The following is a 12,547-nucleotide window of genomic DNA, read 5'->3' on the forward strand; positions in this document are numbered from 1 at the left end:
GAATGGGTGAAGCTTTCCAAGCCAAGCCCAAAACCCCCAGGCACAGACAAGAGGTCTGTCCTTTCCAGCTGGGAACAGAAGGATCACTGCTGCAACTGTGCTCCTGTGGTAAGGAATGCAGGAGAGAACCAAGGCATGAGGCTTTAACTAGAGGAAAACAACCCAAATCAGAGAAACAGTCTTCATCAAGCCCAAGAAAAGAGAAAAAAATGTAGATTTTTGTCCTCTGCTGTGCCTTTTACTGGCCAAACAGCACCAAATGTCAGCATCCCACTGCTCTGCTGTGCCTCTCAGGCAGGCTCCTGGCTGGTACATCTCAAAACCAAGCTCAGGTTTTTAGAAGCTCAGAAACTCCAGCAGGAAGACAAACCCAAGAGCAGCAGGTCCCCTTCCAGTGTCACCAGTGTTTCACCACAGAAAGGGTCTCCCTTTCCATCCAGGGCACTGTGCTCTGCTCTTTCAGTTTTATCAACACCAATTTTAACTTAAACAGCACCAAATGCTTGGTGTAGGTTCTGTGGGCTCACCACCCAGAGACTGAACTTGTGCTCACATGTTCAGCATCCCTGAGCCCTGTCACAGCACACTCCCCTCTCCCAAACACAGCCTCCATGCCCAAATCCCACTCCACGTGCAGCCAACACTTATGGGAACACACAGAGCTCATACTTGCCTCAAACGTGACGAAATCATCAAACTCATCGGGGCAGGCCGGGGCTTCCTCCTCGGGGGTATATCCCATATCATACAGCTGGCTGTCAGGGTCTGCAGGGGGAAAAAACACACAGCTGCAATCACCCAGAGGGAAATCTGCACCCTCACGCCCAGGGTGGGTTTGGGAGGTGTGACAGCGGTGGGACAGGAGCTTCTGTGTGCACGGACCGGCGCCTCCAGCCCTCAGGAAGGGCCTGTGCTCGCAGGCATGCCACCTGCACCAGGGCTGAGGGCAATGGCCGCGCTTCTCCCTGCCTCAGATCCTACACAGCCCTCGCTGCTCCAATGGGGCCGGCTCCTGGCTTCATCCCTACCCCTCCATTCCTTTCCCTATCTCCGTTCCCTGCATCCTCTCATTCCTCTCCCAGAAGGCTTTAATCCCGCTGTGGGCAGAGAATGCCTGGGATGTGTGTGTGTGTGACAGCCAAGTGCCATGGGAACGGCGGGGAAGGCAGGCTGCAGCTCAGCGGTGCGGCGCCTGCTCCTCCCGCGGCCGCCCGCAGCAGGAGCGACCGCACAAAAACAGGAGATTTCAGCGAGAGAGCCTCCGCACAAACACAGGAGCTTTGCAGCGAGAGAGCCTCCACACAAACACTGGAGCTTTGCAGCGAGAGAGCCTCCACACAAACACTGGAGCTTTGCAGCGAGAGAGCCTCCACATGAATTCTGCTCCTCCCGTGGCCACCCGCATCAGGAGCGTCCACACAAAATCAGGAGCTTTGCTGCCTCCACATGAATTCCTGTGGAGAGAGCCTCCACATGAATTCTGCTCCTCCCGTGGCCCCATGCATCAAGAGCCTCCACACAAACACAGGAGCTTTGCAGCGAGAGAGCCTCCACACAAACACAGGCGCTTTGCAGAGAGAGAGCCTCCACATGAATTCTGCTCCTCCTGTGGCCACATGCATCAGGAGCACAAAACCAGGAGCTTTGCAGTGAGAGAGCCTCCACACGAATTCTGCTCCTCCCGTGGCCACACGCATCAGGAGCCTCCACACAAAAACAGGAGCTTGTAGAGAGAGAACCTCCACACAAAATCAGGAGCTTTGCAGCCTCCACATGAATTCCTGTGGAGAGAGCCTCCACACAAACACAGGAGCTTTGCAGCGAGAGAGCCTCCACACGAATTCTGCTCCTCCCGTGGCCACACGCATCAGGAGCGTCCACACAAAACCAGGAGCTTTGCAGGCTCCTCATGAATTCCTGTGGAGAGAGCCTCGCCATGAATTCCCCCTCCCAGCCCGCAGCATTGCTCCCGGCCCTTGCAGCGAGGAAAGGAGCGAGAATTCCCCGTGCTCCCTCAGGCAGCAGCTAATGGCCGATCCGGCACACGGCCTAGATCCCGGGCGGGAGGCACCGGATCGGGAGCAGTGCTGCAGTCCCAAAATAAACAGCCCACACGCCTCGGAGCTGCCATGGCTGCCGAGGAAGCGGCAGGGAGAGGAGGAGGAGGCACCTGGCTGTGCTCCCAGGGAATGCATAAGGATTTATGGGGGGACAAGCATCACCTTTCTGTGCCCTTCAGAGCCCCCTCCCCGGCCCCACAAAGGGACACATAGGTTGTCCTGCTGTGGCTGCCCAGATGGGACGGTGTCAGCCTCTTACAGGCAGAGCTCCTGCTTTGGGCCCCTCTCCAGGTGTCAAGAAAGGCCATTTTTCATTAAGGAATCATTGTGGTCATTTCAGGCATCTGGTTAAAGGTCAAGGGATTGGGGGTTGGTCAAGGCATTGGGGGGTGCTCAGCCTAGAGAAGAGAAGGATCCAGGGACGCCTTCCAGGGCCCAAAGGGCTCCAGGAGAGCTGGAGAGGGACCTGGGACAAGAGGCTGGGGTGACAGGACACAGGGAATGGCTCCCACTGCCAGAGGGCAGGGATGGATATTGGGATATTGGGAATTGGGAATTGTTCCCTGGGAGGGTGGGCAGGCCCTGGCACAGGGTGCCCAGAGCAGCTGGGGCTGCCCCTGCATCCCTGGCAGTGCCCAACGCCAGGCTGGACAGGGCTTGGAGCAGCCTGGGACAGTGGGAGGTGTCCCTGCCCATGGAATGAGATGAATTTTACAGTCTCTTCCAACCCAAAGCATTCTGAGAATCTCTGATTAGGGCACAGGCCTGCAGCAACACCGCCCACCTAAACAGCATCCCCAGGGCCTCTCAGCTGACCATTAAATGCATGCTCAGGTGGGCACCCAGGAGATACTGCAGCCACCAGGAGATACTGGAGCCTCCAGGAGATACTGCAGCCACCAGGAGATACTGCAGCCACCAACCTGAGGGGTTCCCTGGGGTGGGAGAAGCTGAACACATGGCCCCAAGAATGATCCATCCCCTCACCAGGGTCTGACTCCCAGGGTCAGGCTGTGAATCCACTCCAGGAGTGATCCAAATTTCCAGTGCCAGACCCAACGCTGTGCCCCACAGGGTCAGGGCTGCAGCAGGGGGAAGGTGCTCTTGGTCACTTCAATATCCACTGCTGTCCCGCTATGGCAGCAGCAGTGATGCTGCTGAGCTCTCCTCCAGCTGCAAAGCCAGAGCAGGGCCCTGGGATACAGCTGGAAATGCTGCTGCTGACTGCACCCTGCTCAGGGCAAGGCCACTCCTGCTCTGACTGTTGGGGTAGCACAGGAGGATCTTGGACTTGATGACCGTGGAGGTCTTTCCCAGCCTCAATGATTCTATAATTTGAAGATGGCATTGTCCCTCTCCCCAAATGTCCCTCTGCCCACCTGTGAGCCTGAGCCTACAATCTGGAGGAGTTTTCCCATTCATCACCCCTGGTGCTATACTGGGATTTGAGCCTGGTGGCTGACAGCAGGGAGGGGATGGGGACAGTGACCTGCTCACCTCAGTGGGTGCCACCAAGAGGAGCCTTTGCCCACGTCTGGGGGCAAAACCAAAACTAAACAGCGCTCCTGGAAGGCAACTTGTGTTGCAGCCACTTCTCCTGCCCAGCAGCACACATGGGCAGTGGTCAGCTCCAGGCCATCTCCAGTGATCCTGCTGCACCCCACAGCAGCCCCTGGAACCACATCCCAAAGGCACAGGCTGCTCCCTTCTCCTTATTCCCTCATCATTTCTCTTCCTCCCCCTCCAAGTAGACACACAAACACTTCCTACTCTTCTACAGACACGTATAAAGATATTTATTCTCCTTGTTTCTTCCAGAGGGGCTTGAAAAGGGAGGATTTGCAGGCAAGTGAAAGCTTCCTTTTGGAATCAGGGGTATGAAGCGTGGGCAGAGCACAGGCACAGGCAGCTCCTGCCATCCATCACCTGCCTCCTGCCCAGCTCCTGCCCAAACCAGGAGGAAAAGCCCCTTCCCAGCCCTTCAGGGAATGAACATGCTGGGCATGAACGGGATCCTTGTTGCTCCATCTGTGTGCAGAGAGCCCAGCCCAAAGAGAGGGTCTCTGTGTACCACGGGTTTATTTTCACAGCAAATTCCAGTGTAAAAATCCAGGAAAGACCATTTGAGAGGTCACCTGCACCCTGGTGGTGGCATGGCCTGCACAAGCCATGCTCAGGAGCCAGCATTCCATGTTTCCACCTCCCCATGAGTCACAGAGAGCAAAGACAAACAGCACCACAAACAAAGGTTGATTTTCTGCTGGATTCATTCCCTCCCCCTCCAAAAAAAAAGCCATATGGTGCTTTGTGTATAGGGAGAGTTGCCATGGAGAGCCTGCAAGTCTGCCAGCACAACAGCCTGCATTAGGCTCACAAATTCCTGCCCAAAAGAGCCAAAAAACCTTGGGAGCCAAAAAATCGGAGACCTTTGGTGTGGAGTGGCACTCTCCACATGGAGAGCACTGTCCCCAGGTGCAGAGGGAGCCACGGGGTGACAGCTGGAGGGGTTTGCTCCCCCCACACCAGCAACAGAGCCAGGGGTGGCTGTGGGCCACCAGCAGCAGCACTGAGCAGCCCCAATCTGTGGCACAGGCTGAGCTCAGACCCTCACGTTCCCTCTGCTCTCCACCCTGGGCATTAAAGTCAAGTCCCAGCTGACCCCTGCTCTGCTTCACGTGCCCTTCTCCCTGCCCCTCACACACAAGGCAGCCTTTCCTTGCTTACACCCATCCCTGATTTCTCTTTATCCTTCCTCACTGAGCTGATGTGGTCACAACACTTGGGGTCACCTCTGCCCTACTCTGCTCAAACCCATCTTGTGCCCAGGGCTGGGGGTGGCATCAGGGACTGCCTTTTGTCCTCAGAGTCCCCATGACCAGCTTCTCCTGCACTTCCAGCTCTATCCATCACTCCCACTGCCAGGCCAGTCATATCCATAAACATCCAAAAACCTGAAAGGTAAAAATCAGGCTCTGAGAGACCTTCCAGGCAGCTTTACTGCCAAACCACCACAGAATCATGGAATCACTCAGGCTGGAAAAGCCCTCTAAGGTCATCAAGTCTCTCCCAGCACTGCCAAGGCCACCATTAATCTATGTCCCCAAGTGCCACATCCACATGACTTTTAAATCCCTCCAGAGATGGTGAATCCACCACTGCCCTGGGCAGCTGTGCCAGTGCCTGACCACCCTGAAGGAATATTCCCAATATCCAACCTAATCCTCCCCTGGCACAGCTTGAGGCCATTTCCTCTTGTCCTGTCACTGGAAGCCACCATTTAAAAGCCATGTGGATGTGGCACTTGGGGACATGGGGCAGTGGTGGCCTTGGCAGTGCTGGGGGAATGGTTGGTCTCAATGATCTCAGAGGACTTTCCCAACCTGAATAATTCCATGGGCTCTGCATGGGGGTGGCTGAGACCTCTTCCCATGCCTTGTTGAGCTTCAGAGCTCTCAGGTGTGTCAGAGTCACCTGGGCTCTCCCAAGAACCCTCAGGGGTTATCTTTATCCAGCAGTTCTGGGATAAAGCTCCTGAAATAGATTCTAAAAACTGCTTCCAGAAGGCAGGATGGCAGTGGAAAGGCACCTTGAGTGAAGGGCTGTGGGTACAGCATGGGTCACACAGAGCCAGTTTTATCAGCTTCATATAGGAGTGACCTAGAAAAAGAGCCTTTCAGGAGCATTTAAGTCATCTACCAACACACGGTACACACTGCTGCAAGCCACAGAGCCCCCAGCCCTGAGGGATTCCAACAGGATGGATTTTGTGAGCTCACAGACCTGCACTGATCAGTGTGGGAATAAGGCTTGGAAACTGCCTGAATGGCACAGAACAAAAGAGAGCCCAAAAAGGAGCAGAATGAAGTTCTGGTTGGCTTAAGGGAGAACAAATGATAGAAATCCAGCTCCCTTTCTGGGAATGCTGCTGGAAAACAAGAGACACAGCCAAGGATTTAAGACTTGCAGGAATTCAGGAGGATCCTGCACAGGGAGGCACTATCCAGTATTTCCAGAAGGCAGCTCAGGGTCTCGTGCTCCAGCAGCCATGTGGAGTGATCCCTGTGGGATAAAGCCAGCACCAATCCTACCCACCCACCTTTTCCTTCCCCAGAGTGGCCCAGGAACACATTTATAATCTGCTACTCCCAGAAAAGAGCAGCTTTCTGCCCCATGCTTTCCTGTAGCTCAGCTTCCCCCTGAGATGGGCCAACGGAGGAGGAGCACTTACTGCAAACTATCATTTCCCAAAAATGCCCCAGGGGAGGGAGCAAACACAGCCCAGGCTCCCAGGGAGGCAGTGGCACAATGAAGGTTGCTTACACAAGCCTGGCTAATGCTCTTCAGCGGCCCCTCATGTCCTGAGCATCACTTATTGCATTTGGGTTGCCCCCAGACAAAGGGAGGAATGATGAATCTGACTCCATGTTCTCAGAAGGCTAATTTATTATTTTATGATACTCTATTATATTAAAGAATGCTATACTAAACTACACTAAAGACTACAGAAAGGATACTTACAGAAGGCTAAAAAGATAATAATGAAAACTCGTGACTCTCTCCAGAGTCCCAACACAGCTTGGCCCTGATTGGCCAAAGAGTGAAAACAACTCACAGCAGAATCCAATAAAACAATCACCTGTGGGTAAACAATCTCCAAACACATTCCACATGAGCACAACACAGGAGAATCAAATGAGATAAGGATTTGTTTTCCTTTTTCTCTGAGGCTTCTCAGCTTCCCAGGAGAAAAATCCCGAGCAAAGAGATTTTTCCAGAAAATGTGAATGTGAGAATCACTCTCACTGACCAGGGCTCATCACACAATCCCTTTGATCCCCTTCCCATGGCACAGGCCCTGCACCTCCTCCAGACACAGCATGGAAAGGAATTCCCTTCATGCCATGGAGGCCCTTTGGAGGCACAAATCCAGCTGCCCTCCCTTCATCCCAGAGGCCTGGTGAACATCTGCCCCAGAGACAGAGCAGGAGGCCACCCCTGGCACCTGGAAACAGTGCTGAGTTTAACACCTGGAATTTGTACTGAGTTGAGTTTAACACCTGGAATTGGGTGCTGAGTTTAACACCTAGAATTGGGTGTTGAGTTCAAGACCTGGAATTTGTGCTGAGTTTAACAGCTGGAATTTGTGCTGAGTTGAGTTTAACACCTGGAACTGGGTGCTGAGTTTAACACCCAGAATTGGGTGCTGAGTTTAACAGCTGAGTTTAACACTTGGAATTTGTGCTCAGTGAGTTTTAACACCTGGAATCTGTGCTGAGTTTAACACCTGGAATTTGTGTTGAGTTGAGTTTAACACCTGGAAAGGGTGCTGAGTTTAACACTTGGAATTTGTGCTCAGTGAGTTTTAACACCTGGAATCTGTGCTGAGTTTAACACCTGGAATTTGTGCTGAGTTTAAAACATGGGCTCTCATTTTTAATTCCCAGCCATCTGAGTGGTCTTTTCAGAGTGTTCAGCCACCAAGCCCAGCTCAGATTCCTGCAGGCTTGTGCAAGAACAAAGGCTCACTGCTGGAGGTGTGGAAAATGAGGTGCTGCCTAGGGCCAGCAGTGGCTTAGAGCCACTTTCTGATGGAGAAACTGAGACTCCAAAATAGCACTTGCTGCTGGTGAGGAGACCTCCTGATGTCCTCCAGCTCCTTCACTCCTTCTACTTCCAAATCTACGCACTTCTGGAGAACTAAGCTGGATTTTCATACAGAGATCACAGAATCATGAAGGCTGGAAAAGCTCCAAAGTTTGAGAACACTGAAGCAGAAGCTCCTTGAGATGCTCCACACCCAGGAGCTCACAGAAGACAATCTTATCATTACCTTTTATATTTATCTTTATATATTTTCTTTTATACTTTAATAGTTATTATTATATATATACAATATATAATTATTATACATATTTTTATATAATAAATACTTTTTATATTTTATATAGTCATTTTATATATTTTATCTTTATCTTTTTATCTTTATATTTTACCTTATCTTTATATAAGATTGTCCTACAAGCAAAATAAAATGAAAGAGAGCCCTGACTCAGGAGCTCAAATGGACCCAAGGTGGTGACACCCCAAATAAGACAGGCAGAAACCAGGCAGTTCCACAGGCTGGGACTGACTGGATGCCCTCATTCCATCCTGAAGGCTTCAGCCCTCCAGCTCAAAGCTCCCACATGGAGAAATGAGGATAAGAGTTAAACCCAGTTCAATCCCCCCAAGCTCAGAGTTTCCAACCCCAGGCCCAGGAAATGCTCACAATGTTCTTACCTCCAAGCATGGCTGAATTTCATTTTCACAGCAATGTCTGAGTGGTCCAGGCACAGCTTCCAGACCCACAAGGATCAAAGGAAACACTTTCAATACCTACAGTACTTCCATCACTGTGCAGGCATAAGTATTTGTCAGTCAGGTCTCACTTGCCATTTCTGCCCTCCACTAGCCACACCAAAAACTGAGCACAATTCATGTCAAGCCTCTCCAATGCTGCCACTGAGCCCTGGGGAGTGGTTTGGATCAGAACCACCCAGGTGCCTCTGGAAAAGATGTGATGGACAGGAGAGCTGTGAGCCTGGGCAGGCACTACAGACACCCCCTGCTCCAGCCTAGGATTCAACCTCAGAACAGAGCTGCAAAATCACCAATGAAAATTATTTATAAAGTTATTTATAAAGCCTCTGATGTCAGACTTGCCCTCTATGTCCTGATCAGAACCCAGCCTGGGTTTAGGGGAAACTGGCGACAGAAAATACCTAAGAGGAGAGGCACTAAACTACACCTGCAGGAAGAATTCTCCCCAAGGTGCTGCTCCACAGTTCTGAGCCATCTCTTGGAAATGAGAACTGTGCTGCTCAAAATGTCCTGTGTGTTACAGGGAGGGCTGAGCAGCTCCTGTGCCCTCCTGCTGCTTGGCCATAGTAAAACAGTTTGGAGTCCCAGTCCTCCAAAATCCCCTAAAAGCTAAGCAGAGTGACAGGAAAATGCTCCTGAAGGTGCATGTTTGAATCCCCTTCCCTGTTTGTCCCCAGTATTGCCAGAAAATATCCCTAATAATCCCCTAACTCCAATATTGCCAGAAAATCCCACGGAAGCAGAGCCAAACCACGTGCCACCTGTCACTGAAGGACAGGGGAGATGCATTCTTTAAAGTGCTTTTGCTCCAACTGGCTTCTGTATAGGAAACATCACTCAAAATAAAACAAAATCATGGAGGGGGGTTCTGTAAAATTAGGTTTTGATCCTTTGTCCAGCCATTATCTGTGCCTGGCCCCTCCCCTGCAGGGGAAGGAGCACAGGGAGGAATTGGACCTTTTCAGTGCAGGGCTCCAGGAAGGCACAGAAGGGCTGAGAGGTGACAAACAGGTTAGAGAAGACCTCCAAGATCATGGATTACAAACATGGAAACAGGATCCAAACAAGCCATTGCCCAGTTCTTCATCAGGGGTGGTTTTATTAGAAGCTGTCACATCATCTCTGCTGAGCTCTCTGGAATTATTAACTACATTAATAAAAATTCCTATTTTCTCGTTAGCCGAAGTCCCTCCTGTTCTAAAGAGGAATAAACTGCCCGGTGATTTACAGGAGCAGTTTGGACTGTAAGAGCTTGGAAAAGAGGATCATGAAGGAGAAGGACATTGAGGGACACAGGCACCAGGCCAGGAGGGGACACAGCCTGGGACAGGCAGAACAGGAGTGAGATGATGTGAGCTGAGCTCAGCCAGAGCACCAGAGAATTGGGAAAATTGGTTTTTCCCAGTGTGTGGATGCCCACTGGAACCATCCCACCTGCTGCTCACCCACCCAGCTGCTTCCCAATCAGCCCTGGTTTCCAGGAAATCCACATCACACACGGCCTCTCCTGTCCAAGGAAACGCTCTGAAGAAAAAAGCTTTTGCCACATCAGCCTGTCAAGGTGTCACAGGTGTGAAAATGCGTATTTTATGATTGGCTTTCCACAAATATTAAAATTAATATGTGTTATATTAAAAAGTTATGCTGTATTAATTTTCTTAAGTAATATGTTAAATATAGTTTTAGGTTCTAATATAATGTTAAAATAGAAACTTTGCTATGTAAGATATTTATTTTAAAGAGAAGACTCACACTGAAATAGCAGCCACAGGACACCTAAATCTTTCAGAGGAAAAGAATTCATTGCTGTCTTATCAGAAGAAACAAACTTCTTCCTGCCTTGCTCAGTCATGAAGACACCGTTAAGATTCAGAAGTTGACACTGACCAGACAGAATCCTGTATTTGAATGGAATTTATGCATCATGTATGAGGTGTATGAATATGCAACAGGCTATTGCTTTTAAGGGTTAATCCTCTGTTAACGTGGGTCCTGTTTGGGTTTATTTTGCCCAGAAAAGGTACCTGGATGTCTGTAACTCTTTGTTTCTATTGTCTCATATTGTTCTAAATCTTAATTGTCCAAATTTTTATTACTCTGATTATATTACTATTTTTATAACCATTTTATTACTAATAAACTTTTAAAATTTTAAAACCAATGATTGGTGTTTTTCACACCAGGGGTGCCAGGTCACCCAGTACACTCAGCAGCCCCCAGGCTGTGACAGAGCCAGGCAGGGAGGAGCAGAAGTCCTGGGTGAGTAATTACCCCGTTGTTAATAACTCTGGATTGACTGGATTCCTCAAGAGAAACAGCTGAGAGCTCGGCAGGGCTCCTTTCCTTCCCCCAAGCTGGGCCAGGGATCTCCTGAGCCCTGTCCAGGTGCTCCTGCTCAGGAGGAAGGACACATTCCCCACCTCCCTGGGCTGATCCAAGCACTGACAACCCCTCACTCTGGACTAACATCCAAACCTGAGACAGCAGAACAGGCAGGACAGAAACCACTCCCCACACCCACATGGAGGCACCAGAACTGCCCTGCCCTGCCCTGCCCTGCCCAGCTCAGCTCAGCCCAGCCCAGCTAAACCCAGCCCAGCCTCCTCCCACGCACTCCCCAAACCGCAGGCGAGCCCAGCTCCCAAAAGCATTCCCAGCTCCAGATGTGGAGGAAAACAGCACAGCCCAGGAAGGGAATCCTGCACTGGAGAAACACAGGCAGGAGATGGAAAAGGAGAAATGTTATTTAACAGAACCAACCTCGCTTTTCTCTTTAGTCGTCATCTCCAGAGAAGAGCATGCTAATTTGTAGATACATATTATAATACTGGCTTTTTGCAAATATTAAAATGGGTTTTATATTTGTAATGTTTAAGTAACTTTGTTATAGAGATCTAGTTTGTATTTCTGTTGTTAATTAAGCTTAGTGAAATAGCTGATAGAAGTATGCTTGTGTTAAAATGCCTGTTTGGGTGGGATAACACCCAATGAAGACAGGATGAGGACACCTGTACAGATCTGCCAACCATCAGCACTCACCCTCTGAAGGCAGTGTGCACCAAGGCCTAAAAACTGAAGGTGATAAAAAAAGGACTAAAACCACAGCCAAGGAATACCCATGCTTTAAAAAGGTGGATCCAAGGAGGAGATGTGTTAAAGAGTTCTTGGAACATGTAAACTAGTTTGGGGAAAAGTTTACTATGCATGAGAGTCTATGAATATGCAAAGAGCTGATGGAATTAAAGGTATTTAAGGGGTATCCCTGAGGATAACAGGGTGCTCTTGGCTGAGTGCCATAATAACCTTTGCTCCATGGTCCTTGTCTCCTATTGTCCTTCATTAAACTTTTTACATTTTCACAGGAGAGTGAATGTGTTTTCCACACTTAGAACTACTCCAAAGCTCCAATAAAGCACTGCTCCCTATTTTCATCTTCCTGGGATAACAGGTAGTCCCTGCAATGGGTTTTATCCTCCTTTCCCAGAAAAATCTGCTTTCTTTTGGGCATCAGATTTGTCTTTATCAGGTTGGGTTATGGTCTGTGGGTCAAAAAGCCACCACAGGTTTGCTTCACTTCAGCACACATGGAAGTCTCTCCACTCTGGAATTAGCTTTGATTTCCAGGAGATCTGGCTACACAGCAATGCTTTTCTCTCCCAAGGAATGCTGAACCAACAGTGATTCTTTGGTGATTTAATTCCAGCTTTAATCCCAGATTTGAACCAGGATTCCCTCAGAACTGAGGATGTATTTCAGACCTGTTACACTCCACGACAGTGACCTGACACAGCCAGATTTCTCAGGCATATGCTCCAAAGCAGGAATTCATGATTGGGGAGAGATTCCTAAAGAAGGAATTCTCAGAGGGGCAGAGATTCTGCCTTGGGATGGAAGATGTGGCTGGGGGTGTTTATTCTGTTTAATCTGTCAGAGCTGGGGCAGTTCTCTGCTGTTCATGGGGCCATTTTCTTTATCTCTCCCACAGCCAACCCTCCCTCCAGGAGATCTCTGCTGTCCATGGCCACTGAGTGTCCCTGCAGGGCTGATCCAATTCCAGCATCCCATGGGGAGATGCTGCGCCCAGGGGAGGAGCCAAGCATTCCTACCTGGATCCAATCTGAGCCTGG

General features: G+C 50.1%; 1 protein-coding gene across 2 annotated transcripts in view; it reads right to left on the reverse strand.

Annotated features, from left to right (window-relative positions):
• The window catches only part of RAB11FIP3 (RAB11 family interacting protein 3), a 60,960-nt gene that overhangs the window by 38,420 nt on the left and 9,993 nt on the right, over window positions 1–12,547 (reverse strand). For both annotated transcript variants that reach the window (XM_031060501.1, XM_031060500.1), the window contains exon 2: window positions 674–765. In XM_031060501.1, the coding sequence (XP_030916361.1) occupies window positions 674–742 (69 nt within the window). In that variant the 5' untranslated portion in view covers window positions 743–765. The remainder of the gene's footprint in view (window positions 1–673; window positions 766–12,547) is intronic.

This window comes from Geospiza fortis, unplaced genomic scaffold (assembly GCF_000277835.1).
Source record: "Geospiza fortis unplaced genomic scaffold, GeoFor_1.0 scaffold114, whole genome shotgun sequence".
Lineage (NCBI taxonomy): Eukaryota > Metazoa > Chordata > Aves > Passeriformes > Thraupidae > Geospiza > Geospiza fortis.